The sequence below is a fragment of the Numenius arquata genome, chromosome 17 (genome assembly GCF_964106895.1).
Source record: "Numenius arquata chromosome 17, bNumArq3.hap1.1, whole genome shotgun sequence".
NCBI classification, from domain to species: domain Eukaryota; kingdom Metazoa; phylum Chordata; class Aves; order Charadriiformes; family Scolopacidae; genus Numenius; species Numenius arquata.
Window position 1 is genome coordinate 8,193,375 of NC_133592.1, and position 19,287 is coordinate 8,212,661.

Sequence of the window (19,287 nt, forward strand, 5' to 3'; positions counted from 1 at the left end):
CTTCCCTCTCCATGAGACGGAAGAAGGAGAAAAAGCCCCTTTTTCTCCTCCCCCCAGAGAAGGGATTTTCATCCAGGTGGATGCGCTCACTACCAGCATAGGTGAAAAACACAGCCAACACAGCTGAATGAGGGTTGCATCCTCAGTGCAATCTTCATTTGGATCTTCAGAGCACTAGCGAAAGAGCTAATGAGTCCCTTTTACAGCATTTTGCCAAGCAAAGCTGGATCCAGGGCTCCAAAACCCAAGATCAGATCAGAGCCCAGCACCTTTGGCGTGTGGAGGCCGTGGGGTTCGAACCACATCATGACCCCATTGTTCAGCAACGGCAGGTTTTGCCACCACAGGCACGAGGAAGTGGCTCCTGCTCGTGGGGACGTGACAGTCGCTTCTCCCTGAGGACGAGGTGTTCAGGGTGTTGGTCACCCAAAACGCTGCAGAAAAGAGAATCGACCTGATTTGCAGGTGGGGAAACTGAGGCAGAGAGGGGCTTTGCTTTGCCTGCCCAGGGTTTGGCTCCAACTCACTGGAAAGACCCAGATATACCCCAAATCCACATTTCTTTTGGCTGCCTTTATGGTGGCAAAAGCCATTGCACAAAAGGTGTAATCTGGACAAGATTTGGATAAATTCAATTAATAGTAGCTCTCAAAGCAGGCACTTTCTGTCCCCTGCATTGTGTCTTGGTACTGCTCACCCCAGGAACAGTTCCTGCTTTAAAAAAAAAATCATCATTTTATTGCAAAAAATGAATTATGCCTGCCCTTGCTTCCCACTGGCAGGGTTAATCCCACTCCTGCATGGAGGGGACAGTGGGGATGGGACGGAGCGGTGGTTCTCCCCGAGCCACAGGAGCTGCCTGCAAGGCACGCAGCATGCGGCGGCGAGGGCAAAACAAGATTAATACAGCCAGGAGCCTCCAAAAGGGCTTTGCATTTGATGTGGGAGAGGAAAGAGATCAGAGTACGGAGGAGCCGGGATTAACATAAAATTACAGAACTTTCATTATGGGCTGAAGGGCCGTCCCGGGCTGTGTGCCCCCGTGGTGTGACCCGCCGGTGCCCCGGGCTGCAAGAACGCGTGGGAACACCATCGCCGATGGCACTGCCCCTCGCCTCTTCCCCAGATGCAGCCTATTCTGTCTCCCCTTGGGTCAGCCAGATAGAAAAGGCGATTAATCTTTAGCCAGATTAATCTTCAGGCAGAAAAATCAGGAGCTCTGAGCCGGCGGCAAAGTCCCCAGCTTTCCCTTCCAGGTGGGGTTAAAGGGGGAGAGCCCTGAAAGAGGGAGTCAGCGTGCACAGACAGGGCACAGGATGCACCAGGGCATGCACCCTGGCTGTTATCATGCCTGTGAACTTGAAGGAATGAGGTGGGAACCAAATCCACCTCCCTAGTAACATCTCCAAGCCCCACCAGCTTCGCTTTGATCCTGACCTGGGTCCAGAGCATCGCAATGTGCCATAGGGATGCACAGTGCTCCCGGAAAATTTGGTCCATGTCAGATAAGGGTTGACTTTTGAGGTTCTGCAGCTTCCCAGTCCTTCCCTGCTCCAGGGAAAAGATGTGGCACGGCAGCAATTGCATTCAAACAGCACCCAAGCAGTCACCTAACAGGGAATCCCTCAACAACCCTTCACTCCTTGAAGGAAGGGGGTTCATGGGGATCAGCCATCACTCCTTGAAGGCTGGCCCCAAAAGCCTCCCCCAAGCCCTCATCCATTGCAGACACAAGCTGTGCTCTCCCTCCCTCCCTCTGGCTTTATTTGCAGAAGGAATTAAGGTCCTGCTGGGAAAACCTCCCCTGTGCTCTGATAACTGCCTGCATAGCCAGCTCTAAATGGCTTTTTGTAAATGAATGACCAGGATTAACGAGGTTCCCCTCATCACTGTTTACTTAGCATTCCGTTGGAGTGGGGGGAACAGGGCAGAGACCCCCTCCTCCAGCCAAGCCCCTTGGGCCACCAAGGAGCTGGCACATCCTAGGGACCAACATGGTGCCACCCAGCACATGGCCAAGCCCTTCCTCTCCTCCCTAGAGCAGGAGCTGAGGTTCCCAGATGGGTTTGGAATAAGTGGGATGTGTGTGCGCACACTGGGAATGTCGGTCACGGGGACAGAGGAACTACAGGGCACCGTATTTTGTGAGCCGGGGGCCGGGCTGGGGATGATGCTCATTTTCTCTCTACACTGTGTTGCTGGGGAAGGAAGGGGGTTGTTTGCCATGTGGGTCGGTGTCGGGCGCGCGTCCCCTCACGTGACAGGGATGGAGAGGCTGTGCAAGGCTGCAGCTGGCCCCGTCCCCCTGACAGGAATGTGCTCGGTGACCCCAGGGTGGGCAAGGAGCCGCTCGGCGAGGCCATGGAGCCCACCGAGGGGGGCAGGTCCAATGAGCCCCATGCAGAGGGGACCCTCCTCCTCCATCCCTCTCTGGCCACAGCGGGGCATGGGGGTCCTGCCTTCGCCTGCTGCACTCCCGGGGGCTGGAGCCGCCACAGCCGCCTTGCCACTGCTCAGCTCCGACCTTTGGATGTTTGCACATTCCTGCCTGTTAATGTGTCTCGTAAGGAAAAAACACTGGGATGGAGCATTACTTCCCCCAGCACCTGCAGGTCTGCTCTCCCTGTTTCCCAGATGGGAATCGGTACCGACTCCGTGCCATGTGGGAGCACGCACTCCCCAGATGAGCAAAACCAAATCCCCTGCTCACATTCAGCAGGCAATGCTTTTGCTGTGCGTGATGGGCATCCCATCCCTCCACACCACTGAGCCCAAAAAGCTCACAGAGCTCCCAGGGCAAACGGCAGTCACCTCTCCCAGACAGGCACAGGGAAAAGGAGCGCCATTTGGGAGTGGAGCCGCGCTTCCCTCGGCTGCCAGGCTGGCTCACTGCCCACCAGCGTGATGCCAGGCCAAATTCTTTGCGATTTCTAGGTCAACACCCGCCACTTTTAATGCCCCCAATCCCTCCCGCTGCCCATGCCAGCCTCCAACCCCACATGCAGGATGGGGGCATCCCGGGGGATCCATGCCCAATGTCCCCTTGCCACCCAGCCTGGCCAGCCCCATCTATAATTCCCAGATATTTGGGGCTTATGCCCACATTGCTCCGAGCTGGGCCATTCCCCACGTGCACCTGCTGGTCCTGGTGCTGCCTTTGCTTCCTGGCTCTGCCCACACCAGCACCCATGGGTGGGTTGTGCCCGCAGGGTGCAGAGCCCACAGCCTGCCCCTGCTTGCACCTTTTTTTGAGGGGGTTTAAGACCCATCCCCTGGAGTCAGACACCAAAGGAGGGTGTTTGCTTTGGGTTTCTAAAGCAAGTTTCTCACTGTCCTGATGGCAGGGAAAAAAAGAATTTTAAATCTCAGGAGGTGGGATGGCCCTAACGCTCCAAACCTGGAAATAAATCACCCGAAAAAAAACAGCCTTTGTAAAGAAATCCCCATGGCCCTGGTGCTTGTTTGCACATGGGCCAAGTTTCGACCTCGGCGTGACGCGGTTTCCCAAAGAAGGAGGTGGTGTTGGCACTGCTCCAGCGGCTCAGCCCCTCCACGGTGGGGGCTGGATGCATCCCCTCCTGCCCATGGGGGCTACTTTCCATGGCATAGTCTGGGCTGGAGGAGCAGGAGCCCTATGGGGCTGCAGCCCCCCACCTGGGTATGCATCGGGGGGATGGTGGGGAGGAGGAGGGGAAGAGGAGGAAGGGGCATTATACTGAGCATCTCCTCGTGACGGCATTTACGCAGGGTCCATTGCATTGTAGCTCGGGCAAGCAGCCACCGGCGCTCCCCCTGCAGCAGGGCAAGCCCTGGCCTGCCGGTGCATTGTGCTGGCCACGCCGCTGGGAACGGCCGTTGGCAATGGCCCACTGACCTGTCCTGGGGCTCCTTGGGACACGGAGAGAGGCAGGGAGCTTTGCTGGATGGGGTCCCCAGTGCCAGAGAGTGCCCCCGTGCACAGCCAAAAACCATGGCCAAAAACACAAGGGTGCAGGCATGCTCTGGAAGCGCTGCCTGGATAATTAGGTTCTGGTCCACATCAGACCAACGCCTTGCCCTGCCTCAGTTTCCCCATCAGGACAGAATCACAGAATGGTTAGAGCTGGAAGGGACCTTAAAGATCATCCAGTTCCATCCCCTGCCCTGGGCAGTGACACCTCCCACCAGACCAGGTTGGTAAAAGCCCCATCCAACCTGGCCTTGAACCCCTCCAGGGATGGGGCAGCCACAGCTTCTGTGGGCAACCTGGGCCAGGGTCTCACCACCCCCAGAGTGAAAAATTTCTTCCTGAGATCTAATCTAAATATCCCCTCTTCCAATTTAAAACTGTTACCTCTTGTCCTATGGCTCCACTCCCTGATCAAGAGTCCCTCCCCAGCTTTCCTGGAGCCCCTTTAGGTGTCTTGGATGCTATAAGCCATCCAAGCTGTGTGAATGCCACAGGTCCCATGGGCTCTGCCAGCAGTGCAAGGTTGGAGCTGGAAAAGCAGAAAAGGGGCTTCTCTCCCTCTCTGTTTTCAGAGCCACCTTTTTCTGCAACCCTGGAGAAAGGTGTTTGTTTCCAGCCTGATCCCTCCAGGCAAAGACGTTGGGGTCCAGCCCTGGGGCCTGTTATAGCCTGCCTTGGGTTTGCTATGGCACCTCTGTCCCCTCAGGTATAAAACCCTCTAAAAATCAGTCTTGCAGGGGCAGGGAGTCCCTGAGCTTTCCCCAAGCTTTGCCCCTCATCGTAGGGCTGGGGGCCAGGCTGCCCAGATGCCATCCCCATTCCCACCAGGGACCTGATGTACCTGGGGTGGAGCTCCCTGCCCAAGTGCAGTTTCCATGAGATTCCTTCCCATCCATGTGAACTCCTGGATGCACGTTTGAGAACCTGTTTTTTTCCAAACTTTGGAGGTTCATTCATTGCTATGCAAGGCAAGTCCATTCCCTACCCTCCTCCATCCTGTCTCCTCCTTCTCCCCCCCACCGCTCTGGCCGTCCCAGCCTGGGATGTTAAAATGGGCTGAATTTTTCACCATGGGGGGGGGAAATTTTTAAAAAAAAAAAAAAGATAGAAATCTGGGGGTGGAGGGAGAACCCATGAGCTGTGACCTCCTCCAAACGCACAGCACCAAATCCACACAAGGAAAACAAAAGGCAGCGAGATTAGCATTTCCAAACAGAGCAGAGATGGCCCCAATCTTTGAGCTGTTTATTCTAGGCGTTGATTTTCAATATTTAGGATGATTAGCAAGTGAAAGCCGGCTGTTGCCAGAATGGCTCCGTGCCAGCCCCGCACTCAATGGAGGAGAAAGAAAGACACGGCAAGAAAAGGAGAGAAAAGAAGGGCTTATGTGTATATTTTTTTCCCCTCTCTGTGAACGGGAGATTGGTTTGAGGTGTCAATGTTTGCCCATCAGGGAGGGATGATGGATGAGGGGAGGGCTGGGGGAATAGCAGAAATAAATAATAAAGGAATAATTGCCATGTGCTTAATAACTGGCAGGGGAAGGACTCAGCTGGGGCTGCGAAGGCTGAGTTTGCAGGGAGTTTTTGGAGCTGGGTTCTTCCCCGACCCGCTTTGGTGGGTGCCAATGGTGGGATGCCCCAAAAAATGCAGGTGGCTCTGGACCGTCGTGGTCTGGGGTTTTCATTGCATGATGCTTTGCCCACACGTAGAGCAGAGGGACCACCACCAGCTCGGTGGTCCCCAACCCATCACCACCCCTGTGCTGGGTGAGCCAGAGCAGCCCGCAGGGCTGGACCAACCCCAGCCACGGGCTGGTGCCACCGGCAAGCCCGGGCAGGCCCAGTGCTGCCAGGTCCCGACCTCCCTCCTGGCACCGGGCTTGTCCCCAAGCACACACGGGCTTTGTGTGGGCAGTGGAGTGGTGTCCTGCCTGTCTCCACGCCTGCGGGAAGCCATGCTCCCACCCCAGAGCACCCCCACTTGCGCACCTCCTCCTGGCTGGTGCTTGAAAATATACCCCCACCCTCCCTCTACCAAACCATCTTATTGAAAGAAAAAAAAAAAAAAAATCACGTCCAAGTTGGTTTTGTTGCTTTCAGACGCTGAACAAAACGAGGTTGTTTCAGGCCTCGCCTGGTGCCTCCTTTATATTCACCCTTTCTCACTTTAAAACCCTTGACTGGCTCCGGCAGACTGGAATATTTTTTCCTGGCAAGGTAGTTTTTTTCAATCCCCTGGCAGGGTGGGGGGTGCCGGGGGCTCCTCTCTTTCCAGGGGGTTTAAAAACACAAACTACGCAGTGGTGCCTGGCAAAACAAAATAAAGCAGCGAACTGAGGAGGCTGCCAGCTTTTTGCAGCCCTGCCAGTGGCACCGCTACCAGGGGGAAGCGGAGAGAAGCTGGGACAGGGATCCCCGTTACTTTTTTGGGGTTCATGATCCCCAAGCTGAAAGGAGAGCCCAGGTCTGCCTCCAAAAGCCCCCCCAGACACATCAAAGCTGTCCCCCATAGGGATAACCCTACCTCATCCAAGGGCCACATCCTGCCCTCCTGGCACAAGGCACACACAAGCCAAGGCCAGCCCCTGCAGGGAGCCCAGCCCTTACTTTAGGCTGAGATTGGCCAGATTGGGAGCAGCTGTGACCAAAGCAAAGCAAAGGGGTAGCTCTGGGGCTGACTGCTGCGGTGTCTGGTGCTGATGGGATCCAGTAGATCACTGGGGAGGTGATAGGGTGCTTCTCATGTGCTGAGGAGAAGGGCTGTGTCTCCAGTGCAAGAGGGGTGGGAGACATCCTGGAGTGGGTCCATCTGAACAGCAAGCTGGACGAGCCCCAGGGAGGGTCTGGAGGGGGATCTCTGTCCCTGGAGATGCTCAGATGTGATGGGGGTGCTGAGCAGCCGCTGAACAGGGGCCAGACCACCATTTTCCGGCATCCCCTTCCAGCCCTCTTCTACCACCATCCCAAGTGGCAGCTGTGGGCACAAAGAGGTACCCGCAGCCTGGCCCCAGACCCTCACATCCCCGAGCCGACCTGCCCTCCCCATGGGGCTCCCCAAACGCAGTGTCCCCAGACCCACCGCCCCCCCCACCCTGCCTGTGCTGGCAGCTGAGCGTACACTGCTTTTCTTCCCTGCCTTGGCAGAGCCCAACTGCTCCTGAGCATAATTGGCCTCACGAGGGCTCGGCTATTCCTGCGGCTTCTGAGCAGCTCCTCTCACTGCCCTGCACCCAGGAGAGCTCCGAAGCCACTTGTGTTTCTACAAGGACGGGTGGGGACATGGCATAAGCAGAGGGATAGTTCCAGGCATTCACACCATGTTAACCCCAGGAGCTCCTGCAGGGGCAGGGAAGGATGCTCCAGGGTTTGGGAGCAGCTCCCAGGACTTGGGACACCAGGCACGGTCACCCTTGCGCTGCAGAGATGATGTGTAACCATTGCCATGCAGGTGGTGGTTTGTGCCTCGGTTTTCCTATGGGAATTGCTGTGCCACTGCAGAGGGAGGGTGATAGCACCCATGTACCCGGGGTTGTGCTAGTGACATGTCCCCTCCTCTCCAGGGGAGAGGGTCAGACAGAGCCAGGTGGTGCTGGAGGGAAACAAGGAGGCAAAAGGGTTTTTAATTCTCCATATTTTTTTTTTCTTTTTTTAATTTGTAAATAACTTTCCATGAAAAAGGTTAAATTGCACACGTGTATCTGCAGTTTGTCAGCATCAGTATCAAGCCCCCAAAACAGGAAAATGTAACAAAGGCAAGAAATAAAAAGAAGCATTGCCAATACAGATATAAACATCTACACCGATCCCCAAAGCTGCCCAGAGACATGGTCCTTGCTCCCCGGCCCCGGGACACTGGCCCCAGCCATGTGGTAGCATCCCAGGGGTCTTCAGATGCTGGCACCTGGACCAAGCAGCAGCCCCAGCCCCAGCTTGGCTGCTCACATGAGCTGAAGATGCTTTAGTGGGGGGATGCGGGACTTGTGCCCCCACCCTCTCCCCAAATTTGGGTGTAAATTACTCCAAGGGTAATTTATATTTTTTTTAAAGGCTTGTTTATTGATTCTTACACTACAACTATACTCTCGCTAAATTATATTGCTCACATTAAAGGTCCTAAGTGCTTTCTAACCAACAAAGAAACTCTTTACAATCTTCCATTTTTCAGCAAGTCTAAGACACACCACTAAAAAAACCAGCTTCTACTTACTCCTACCTAATGGCTACTCTATCTCTAATAACCTACAGCGAAGGAGAGGTGAAGAATCCAGTTCTTGAGAGCTTCAAGTCAAGTTTCGGCAGAGGTTGGCTCTGCTCCTGAAGTGTTTCTGAGCTACTTTGCAGAGACCCTGCCATGCTCTTGCTACGTACTGAGCCAAAGGACCAAAGCTGCAGTTTGTGTTGATCCCGGCGGCTCTCCTGGCTCACGAGCTGCTCCCGGCTGGGTGGGACTTCATCTCCGCTGCCATCCCTCGAGCCCGTTGCGTGCGGAGTCTTTGGCCTGAGCTCCTGGATGGAGCCTGAATGTGGATTTCTTTGCTCCTCGGTCCCACCTGGGAGCATTCGATGTGGAGTGACCCCCATTACCACCAGCTCATGGCCATGCCATGGTGGTTTTCTCCCCAAAAAGCACGTCTTTAATCAGGGTCCTGCGTTGCCCTGGCAGCCATTCGGAGCCTGATGGATGAGCAAAAGAACTGAGAGCAACAATCTTGGACCAAAAAAAAAAAAAAACCACAGAGAGGGGCTATGTCAGCTGGTGAAAAACAGAGAGGGTTTATGGTGGTCTAGACCCTCCAGTAACTGCAGCGAGGATTTTGGGTACAAAAAAATATAAAAGCCAGTTCTGGAGTGCCCCGGTCCCCACTGCTCCTCTCCTGCCGGGGCCGGTTCCTGGATCCTTAACAAAACCTGTTGCTGCTGCTGCAGGAATCCTCCCTCGCGTGGTCTTGGTTTACAGAACAACGAACACAAGCCTTTAAACAGTGAAAATATAAAACAACTCCCAAACTGCATTTCCCCTATCCCCCCACTATTAAGAAATTCTAGTGCTAAAAATATAGGTTTCTTTGAATATATAATATATAATAGATTATATAAAAACATCTAAAGAGGCAGATGCTGAATTTATAAACCTTTTCTTCTTCCCTAGGCACAAGTCAGGAGGGAGGTTGAACTCAGAGAATCCAGAAGGGACCTCTCTTTGCTTGCTTGCTAATTATCACACTATGCTTACCAACTAACCTAGAGAGAAAAAGGAAAGAGAGAAATGGAGAGACGAAAGGGTGAGGAAATTGCACTTAGTCTATCGAGTCCTAAGCCACCAGGAATCTGATGTCTTGGATGGAATTTAGCAGGTGCTCTCCCTTAGCCCTGAAGGAATATATGCCGTGTCCATTTCCACGGAAAAAAAATATGATAATTCACATTTCTTCCTTTAAAAGTAAAAAAATAAGTAGCGTTACATTTCTTCTCTTAAGGAAACTCATGGACGTCTGGTGCATTTTTTAACGATATATCCAGCAGTGCCTGTGGTGATGTTTTTTTCTCCCCCCGGTGTTTCTGTGAATAGTCTTACAATGAAGCAGGTAAAAGTCACTGTGGATGTCTATCTCTAGAAAATCCTGTCCCTGGTAAGTCCCAGCAGCATGGGGGGAGCATCCTACTAAAGTCTGTGTGGCCTTTGAATGGTGACTGGCATCTTACAAGAGGGACGCCAAACTGCCCCAGTCGCTCACATCTGCTGGCAAAGAGGCGTCGTTGAGTTCAAACAACTGCTCCACGTTGACAGAGTTGGAGAGGTAATCGCTTGTCCCTTCGTCCCAGGCATGCTGCAGGAAAGAAGTGGCCATGAAGGTTTCGTCAAAGTCCAGGTTGTTCTGGCTGGATTCGGTAAGGACCTGCTCCTGCTCCTGGGGACAGTTGATGTGATGCCCGTGTACTGTCAAGTCCAGGTCGTGTGTTACGGGGCTGATCGGAGGCGTGAGCTCCAGATCCCCAAAAGTGGAGAAGTCTCCGTTCAGGTTGGTGTTGAAGATGGCTTCCCAGTCAAAGTCACCTTTCAGTGATCCCAGCTCGGTCTGCTCTTCCTGGGTCAGCAAGGCAGAGTTGGAAAGCCGAGGCACCTTGGCCGTTCGGTTGGGTGAGGGCTGCTTGCGCTTCTGCCCTGCTCTGCCATCCACTGGATTCCAGTTCTGGTCGCTGGTGACTTCTTCAAACTCTTTCAGCAGCTGCTGTGACTCCGTGTTGACGTTGAGGATGTTATTGGAGGTGCAAGCCAAAGCGGACGGGCTGGTGGCAGACTGTGCTTCTTGATGGGCTGTTTTGGTGAAGGCTGGGTGGATCTGCACTGGGGGCATCTTCCGCTTTTTGAAGGCACTGTTCTTGAGCCGGTCGGCATATTGGGGGTCAAGCTTCCAAAATCCTCCTTTCCCTGGCTCACCCTTCTCCCGGGGCACCTTGATGAAGCACTTGTTCAAGGAGAGGTTGTGCCGAATGGAGTTCTAGACCCAAAAGATCAAAACAAAAAACAAGGCTGAATGCTTGTCTGCTGCCATGGCACCTACCTGTGTGGGGAGGCTGGTGGAAAAGCACGTTCTCAGCAAGGACCTGTGGGAAAAAGAAAGCAGAAACAGCAACGTCAAGATATCCCGGGCTACATGCCCAGCAGAAACTCCCCTGCCCCGAGTCACCAGCAGAGTTTTCTTGCCTCCTGTCTAATCCAGCCAGAGGTGGCAGGAGCCAAAGGGTTCAAGCTAGGACCTGCCAACCAACGGGAATCTTTTGGGCAACTCTCCTTGGCTCTAAATTGGGGCCATGGTGCCTTGGATCATACAGAGCACTGGGAGAAACTGGCCACACTTGCTCTCAACATGGAGCTGAGCTGGAGGAGATCGAGTCCTCCTTCGTGGCTAAGGAGGAAGAGGAGGGTCTTTACACCAGTGTGGCCACGGCCCCATTACAAGTGGCAGCACAGGGCAGCACCATGGAGGACAGCATCATCAGGGCCCTCCTTGCATCCCCCAGTCCATCTGTGCCTATTGCTAGTGGTGAGGGGAAAATATTTGGCTGAAAAGTAGGCACCAGTGGCCAGGCTGACACAAACCGGGCGGGCAAAGCCGGAGAGACACGTGGGCTGCCCCACCATAGCCCTGTGTGTCCTCAGAGGTGCCTCCTGGCCTGGGGAAGCTTGGTGTGAAATTGCTGCATCTTCATCAGCCACAACCCAAATGAGCTGAGGGGGAAAAAAAAAAAAAAAGGGAAAAAAGAAAAAGAGGAGTTTCTGCTCCTGTTGAGCTGTTCTGAAATCCTGAATGTGCCTGGAGTGATGTGAATAATCAGAAAGGAAACTCAGTTATTGGGTAAATAACCCGGCGTTGGACTCCACAAAGCCAAGACTGTATTAAGAGATTGGATATGGTAGAGTGTTTTTTTTTTTGTAATGTTGCCTGGATATCTTTATGCTTATTCATCCATAATCCGTAGTGCCGAATAGGAAAAACAAGGCTTGAATGCTTAGAGCTGTTGAAAAACACACACACACACACACACACACACACAACAAAACCCTCCTCTGGGCTGAAGCTCCTTGGGTGTGTTGGCTCCTCTCCAAAGCACTCAGCTCCCACAGGAATATATCCATCTCCTCCCGGAGTATGGGTGGCATGACCTTTCCAGGCTGTCTTCATGTACGGGAATTGGGATAGGGGATGAGAACACAACCTCGAAAAGAAAGAAAGGAAAAAAAAAAAAAAAAAGAAAGAAAGAAAGGAAAAAGAAAGAAAAAAGAAAAGAAAGAAACAGAAAAAGAAAAAGAAGAAAGAAAAAAAAAGAAAGAAAGAAGCAGCAGGAGCACAGATATCCCTGCAAACAATCCAGGCTGTGGTAGCTCCAAATTTACAGTTTAGCGAAATTTTACAAGGGTCAGAGTCTTGCAAGCTGAATTCGCTGCTCCCCATCTCCCCTCCCCATCCCAAACTTCATTCAGCCTGGGCTGCCCTCTGTTATTACCCGGCCGGTTAACATATTTATCATTCCTGCCTGCAACAATCCCGTGAACCCCCTGCATCTCTGCGGAAAGGGATTGAAAACCTTCTTTCGTTTTTTAATAAACACATTTAATTAAAAACGTGGTGATTATCCAGCCGTGAGTTTGCAGGAGAAAGTCAACATGCTGGCACACAGCTCCTCCTCCTGAATCACTCCCATAGGTCCCCTCCAGCACAGGGGAGGGTGGGGGACCCAGATGGCCCTGGAGGGGGAACTGGTGGGTTCCTTTCCCCATAGTGGTCTTCAAGAGCTGCTGGAGACCCACCTGCCTGGGGAGAAGGTGGGCAATGCCTGGGCAGGGGGTTGCCCAGCCCTGCTTGGGTGAACACTGCCACCGGGATCGCTGGCACGCTGCAGATTTGGGCTGGGAATAACCCGAGCCACCCAATAACCTCCTGCCTTGCCACATCCTAGAAAGCCTCACGTGTTGGAGGTCCCCTCGCATGATGGAGGAGGGCAGTGAGCCAAGGTGGCTGGGAAAAGCCCCTGTGCTTCAGGCTGTCCCCAAAGCTGGTGAGCCTAAGGGCTGTCCCCTACCCCCCAGGGACACGCTCATGCTAGCTGGGGACAGCAGCCCTAATTGACCCCTCTTGGGCTTCCCTCTGAGGCCTCACCGGCTCGTCACAGCGATGGAGCCTCCTATGCCTGTCCAAGGGGACAGGAGACCTGCCTTCTTGCTTGGAAAGCAGCAGCATTTCTGCTCTGAACCACCCCAACAAGGGATTTGTCCAACAAGCAGCATCCCCCTGGAGGTCCTCTTCATCCCTGTCCTACGCCTGGTCCTCAGCACCCAGAGGTACTCAACCTGGCCATTTCATGTCTGCTCAGCCCCAAGGGACTCAGGACTCCACCAGAGCTCCAGAAAGGTGGAGCTGGGGACAAAGACACCTTGGCCCTGGAGCAAAGAGGAGCTGCAGTGACCAGCAGCCCAACAGGTAGCTCCCTGCTCCCAAAATGGCCCTGGGGTCTCCTTCCCTCTGCCACCCTCAAGGCCATGGTATTTTTGTACACCCAAGCTCGTCCCCGTTACAACCCTTCCCCACCAGCTGCCAGTGCCACTCTCCTCTCAGTAGGATCCAGCATCCTTGCAGGACCTTGCCTTGCAAGGCGGAGGCTGTGGAAAGCCCTTCCCAGTCCTGTGGGGAGAGGGGACAAGGCAAGAGATGTCCAAATCTCCTACCTGCCAGGTGGGATCGGCGTGTCGGAAGTAGCAGAAGTTGTCGGTAATCCACTTGTAGATGGCGGCAAGGGTGATTTTGGGCTTCTTGCTGGCTTCCATGGCCATGCAGATGAGGGTGGCATAGGAGTAGGGTGGCTTGACGTGTGGGTTGGTCTTGTAGTCGATGTCCTCGGCGAGCTGAGGGTGCATGGCCACGGCATGGTGCGCTGTCCTCGAGGTGGAAGAGGAGATGGGCTTGCAGGGAGTGTGGGGCATGCCCATACACGCCGGGTCAGCAGCCAGGGGCGAGCACGGGGCCGCAAAGCTGGGGATCCTGTGACAGTCGTGTGGGTCCGGGCCGCTGGGGCAGTAGGAGGACTTGCCCATGCTGGCGTTGATGATGGAGAAGTCCTGCAGCCACATGAGGCTGGTCAGGCTGTCGTCCAGTTCCGTGTACCTCATGCTGCCCGCCTGCCTTCTGTCCTTCCCTGCCTGCAGGCAGCTCGGCCACCCCTCAGCCATGCCTTGGCGCAGCAACAGCACTTGGGGCGCACGTCAAGGGGAAGGAGGGGACGGGGCAGGTCCTGCAATAACAACAGGGAGATGCTTGAGGCTCCTCAAGACGCAGCCACTCTCTGGCACCTCAGCAGAGCTGGGTCTGGGTGCTCCTGGTGCCACTGGGCGAGAGGCATCCCTGGGGGGCTGCACACCGGAGCCCCAGTGCCTCCCCTGGGGTGCTTTAGCAGCCCTGAACCTCGGGGAAATTCCCTCAAACCCCCACTCCCCAGTTTCACCCAAACCCTGGAGGACCAGCGCTGCCTGGCAAGCCTTGAGCTGAAGAAAGAATTAAAGAATTACAACAAAAACCCTCAAAAACCCAAAATTCATCCCACAAAGCGTGCATGTTTCTCCCACCGGCTGCTAGCCAGACAAAATCTCAGAATCCATCAACACCTCGACAAAATATCTTAAAGTTCCGCCCCCCCCGGCCCGCTACCAACTTCCCAGGGTTTCACGCTCTTTCTGCTCCTCCCTTCACCCAACACCCCTAAAACAACCCGGGGGGGGTGCACAGACACCCCCACATACACCCTCACTCAGAGCCAAACCGGTGGATTCAGGCTTCGGTTATTCCCGGGATTGGGGATGCGGCATCCGGCTTCGCTGCTGGGGCTGTAAACCCGAAATCCTGTGGTTTTTAGGCGAGGAGAGCACCCCCCCCCCCCCCCCCCCGACCGAGGAGCCCTGCCCCGAGTGCCCCAAGCCCCGCACCGGCTGCGCGGCGGCGGCTGGACCGGGGGTTCCACCGTTTAAATGACGCCGGGGCTCAACAGTCGGGGGGGAGTGGGGGGGGGCGGAACCACCTGCCCCGTTCCCACAAAACGGGTTTTTCCCCCCAAAAAATAAGGCTCAGGGCAACGACAGCTTGTTCAGATGCCTGGTCCCCAGTGTCACCACCCAGCCCCTGTGCCAACTCCCGTGCCCGCAGTGAGGGGCATCGCAGAAACGCTCGATGGGGCGGCAAAGGGGGGGTCGGGGGGGGGTGTGTGTGTGTGGCAAGGGGCATGAAAAGAATAAAAATAACAACAAAAATAACAATAAACACCACCTCCGTGCAAACCTACCGCCCCTGACAGCCCAAGCAGGCCGAGCCCTCGGCGGTGCTGTGTCCCCCGGTCCTGTCCCACCGCCCCCCCACCCCAACCCCGGCGACCCCCCCGCTCCCCGCTGCTTTCCGCCACCGCCGCCGTCCCTTACCCCGTCCCGGCGACGTCCCCCAAACTCCCAAAGTTCACGAGAGAGCAAGAAGCTTCTGGAAAAAAAAAAAAAACAACAGGAGGGGGGAGAAAAAAAGGAAAAAGGCAGGAAGAAAAAAAAAAAAAGCCAAAAAAAAAAAAAAGCCGAAAAGGCCTAGCGCTGAGGATGGCGGGGGGGGGGGGGGGATTCGTGCTCTCCCCCCCTCCGGGCGAGGGATGGCCCCGGTGCCAGGCCCTGCCCGCCGAGCCGCCGTGATTTGCCGGCCGCCCGGGGGCTGCTATTAAGTAGCTGCTCCGAGAGGCTTCACGCGTTGCCACGGCAACGCTCCGCCCCGTAAACAGCTTCCGGCCCTGCCATTGGTCCTCGCGTTGCCATGGGGAGTGGGCGGGTACCTGCCGGTTTGGGCTGAGACATGGCCATTTGGGGACAGACCCCGGGATGGGGGGGGGGGGCAACAGTTGACGGTGTGGGATGGGGCAGGGTTGTGGTACCCGGGGATGCTGCGGGGGGTGGGGGTGGGAGGGATGCGGGACCCCGCCGTATCCCACGCCCGGGGCCAAATCCAGCAGCACCAGCAAACCCAAAACCTGTGTCCTGTCCCCATGCCCCCCCCGCGGGCTGGCATAGGGGCAGCCCCATCCCTTTCCTCCTACCTGTGCCCCCCCCCCCCCCCCCCCTTTCCACTTTGGACCCTTGAGGAGCCCACAGCAATTAGGGCAAAGCCTCTGGGGGAAGGAAGGGGGGTGACAGACCCCCAAATTAAAGAGTGGCGTCTGCCTTTATGTAATTAAAAGTATTACAGCCCCACGCCCCTATAAGAAATCCCTGACCCCCCCCGACTGTCAGCCCAAGGGCTTTAACTGAGACCAGTGAGCAGCCGTGAAACCCAAGGGAAGCCTGTTTGCTTTCACCCCACAGCACAAGGCCAGCCCTTGTGGGGGGGCTCTGGGGTGCCTCAGGGAGGTTTAATCGCCAGGATCTCCTCCTGTGCCTGCCCCACAGGGGGAGGACATTAGAGACCAAGGGGCAGGTGAATGGCTGGACCCACTCTGGAGGGTCGCTGCTGCCTGAAGTGGTGGGTACAGTGAGGGATTTTCCTGCCAGGATCTCCAGGGACTTGGGTGAGACAAGTTGGGGGGGTGGGGGGGTTAGACCCTCTCCCCAGCACACGGGTAGGTGCTTGTGCACGTCCCCAGTGGCCACAGGCCGGGAGGTGATGGGTGCTGGGACTGGGTGTGGAGGAGGGAGGTGGCAGCTCCCAGGGGAGTGGAAATTTCTATTTTGCTTTTCAGCAGACCGATACCCAGAAAACAACCCCAAACTTCAGTTTTCTGCCCTTCTGACAGGTCACCTCCCTCAGGAGTAGGATCTGCCCCTGCCAAAATGCACCCCAAGGCCGTGAGAGCTCCAGGTCTCGTCTCCAGCGCAGCCCTGGGCTCTCACAAGCCTGGGGCAAAGAACTTCAAGCCTCCGTTTTCCCATCCTGTCCCTTTGCAGGACCCAGCCATCCACAATCCTCCTCTCCATCCACAGCTGGAAGGTGCTGCCCCCCCACCACGCATCAACTTCCTCCATGAAAACCAAATTACAACCCCCCCTTATGGCCCTCCTCACCTTCAAGGCATCAGATCCCAGCACGAGTTTTCTTCCCCAGCACCGGAGGGATTTCTCCTGCATGAGCACCCAGCTCATCAGTGCTCCTCTTCTCCCTCTTCTCCTCCAGGAAAGGGCCCCTCTGGGTGTCTTCATCCATCCCAGCACTGCCAAGGACTGCTAAGCTTGTGCCATCTGCCCAGCCACGCTGGGGAGATGCCACTGCCCCCGGCCAGGTTCTTCCTGCATTTGCACCTTCTCCATGCCAGCAGGGCTCGGAGGAGGCTGGATTTAGGATGGTCAGGTAGTGTGGGTTAGAAGGACCTTGGGAAGCATTTAGAAGATCTGCAGCAGCTGAGCTGGTTTTGGGGAAGTGCCTGGGTGATGAGTGGGGGGATGTTCCCATGTTCCCACCCACCAAGCCCCCAAGACCCCGACTGCCCTTGCCGTGTAACCACAAAACGACTCCGGACGCTTTGTCGACATAAGATACCCTTTATTAAACATACTCTTGAAATCCAAAACATGCTGAAAGCAGAGTCATAAGCAGCAATCTGGTTTCCTTCCTTAAATCCCTGACGGGTGGATCGCTGGAACAAGGGGCTGCCCCATGAAACAGAGGGCCATTGCCTTTCACCCCACTCTACCAGCACTGGCAGCTCCTGTCCGCCCCTCATCCATTCTGGGTGGCTGAGGACAGCGCTGGTGTCACCCACACTAAAATCCCATCTCTCCTGTGCCACGGTGGAGGATGCTTATTTCTTTGCTCACACCACGGCAGCGTCTTCCCCACTCCTCTTTATTGCCTTGTGCTCACCAGCAGCCACCCCGTGAGCTCGCTAGGCTGCTCCTGCAGCCTCGGGGACACCACAGACCAGCTGGAAAACCCTCCTGGTCACCTCTCAGGACCCTCCTGAGCAAGGACCTGCCTGTTCTGCCCTTACCTGCCAGTAGCCATGAGCACCATTGCAGCCCCTATGCTGTGAGGCCTGGAGAGCTCTTGTTGTCCCTTTTGAAACTGTGAGGAAGGGTGGGCTTTGACCGACAAGCCACCCTTGGAGCATCAGCCTGATTTTTCCCCTCTCCTGCCTATGCCCAAGGGTGCAGGAGCAGCTGGCCTCCTGCTGCCCCCCTGGTTTTCTCAGCTCAGCATGATGGTAAGCCCCCAAAGCTCTTCCAGCATGGTGCTGGTGGCTCCTTGGGGCCAGGACACCCAGACCTGTGGGTAGCCCCACCACGGCAGTGTGTCCCTGAGCAGGGCACAAGGCTTGTCCCCTGCTGCCCCAGCCCTTTCTGCTGTTAGCAGCTCCCATCCCACGGGACGGCAGTTTGGAGATGTCACCCCCCCATAAAGCACCCAGCCCCAGGGAGAAATTTGGGAGCTATTGAGCCGAAGGGAGATATGTCAGGGTGGAGGAAACCCGGAGGAGGGAGCAGCAGGGTGGCCAACACTGACCCCCCGGAGCAAGCAGCTACCGCGGCCCCAGCTGTGAGCCAGGTGGAAAAAAACATCCCCATGCCCCATAAAGGTCTTTACCCCCCTTTAGGAGCCATGGCCATTGGCAGAGCCCATGCTCCACCATGGGGACAGGTGGTGGGGACCTGCTCCCTGCAGCCGCTGTGGGATGTTGCTTTCACTGTATGAATATCTCTGCCCTAAGGTAGCACCAAAACATGTTTTTCTCCTGCAAGGAGATGGCCTTTGCTTTGACACCTGCCTTGGGGGCTCTCCCTCAGCTCGTGCTGCTGAGAAAACCAGGTGGGGGGAAAGAGAGGGCTCAATGTCTCCTCCTCGGGCTGGCCCAAACAGCTCCAGAGCTCAATAGATTGGGAAGCTGGGTCTGATGCTCCTCAAAACGGCTTCTGGCTCTCCCTGATGCTCTCTGCAGTGGAGCCTGGCCTCCACCAGTGGCCCCATCAGGTCCCCGAGGTCTGTGGCTGTGTCCCTACCCCATCGGTGTCCCTGCGTCCTCTCCCCTTGAGCAAAACCTGCTTATGCTGTCAGCCCAGCGCTGGCCAGAGGGGTGGGGATGGAGAGATGGGGACGGAGAGGTGGGGGGGCAGCTCCCACACCCTCATTCACCCCCTGCTACAAAGTGCGATGGAGAGGGCAGGAAGGGTGGGACGGTGGGGGTGACACTTTTGGCACTTGTTCCAGAGAGAGGGCACAGCCCCGAGCCCCGAGCTCACAGCGGGGCGGAAGACAGTGAGGTTAAACTAGTGACGCCCCGGGGGCTGGTGATGGAGGGGGGACAACCAGGTCCCCTGCCCACCCCTGCCACCCCGCTCCATCCCTGGGGAAAAGCAACCTCGTGGGCCTGGCCCAAGAGCCCATGTGCTGCCCAGGAGGAGAGCGGAGGGAGGGCGAGCTGGGGGGGCACCAGTGCATTTATGGGGACAGTCCACAGCATGGCATGGGGACACCCCATGGCAGAGCAGGGGCATGGGCCAGCAAACCCGGGGGGGGACCGGCCCCCCATGAAGGTCACCAGCTCATGCACCAAGGGTGCCAATGCCACCCTCACCCCATTGTTCCCCTTCGGCCACATCCCAGGACCCCCTTTGTGGGGTGACCCCATTCCATCCCATTGGGCGCTGCTCTGCACACTGGAGGAGAGGAGCCTGGGGGTGTGAGGTGGGCAAGGGGCCAGGAAGGGACCCCAGCCTGTCCCTATCAGGGTCAGAGGACGGGAAGGTGCTGATGGAGGGGCTCCAAGGTGACATGGCTCTTGCCCCCCCTCTGCACAGGGGGGCCAGGGAGGACAAGTCGAGGTTACCAC

At 56.0% G+C, this 19,287-nt stretch overlaps 1 protein-coding gene across 1 annotated transcript; it reads right to left on the reverse strand.

Moving 5' to 3' along the window:
* Positions 1–9,650: 9,650 nt before the first annotated feature.
* Positions 9,651–13,678, reverse strand: FOXJ1 (forkhead box J1). The gene is made up of 2 exons (XM_074160275.1): positions 13,178–13,678; positions 9,651–10,451 (listed from the first exon to the last, which is right to left on the reverse strand). Exons 1-2 carry the CDS (start codon positions 13,676–13,678, stop codon positions 9,651–9,653), a joined length of 1,302 nt encoding a protein of 433 aa, XP_074016376.1.
* Positions 13,679–19,287: the final 5,609 nt, after the last annotated feature.

What these genes read in the sequence shown, in the direction of transcription:
- FOXJ1 (XM_074160275.1), bottom strand. Translation starts at nt 13,678, where the DNA reads ATGGCTGAGGGGTGGCCGAGCTGCCTGCAGGCAGGGAAGGACAGAAGG. An exon ending in ACGCCGATCCCACCTGGCAG is followed by an intron (nt 10,452 to 13,177) that starts GTAGGAGATTTG and finishes TTTTGGGTCTAG; the next exon opens with AACTCCATTCGGCACAACCT.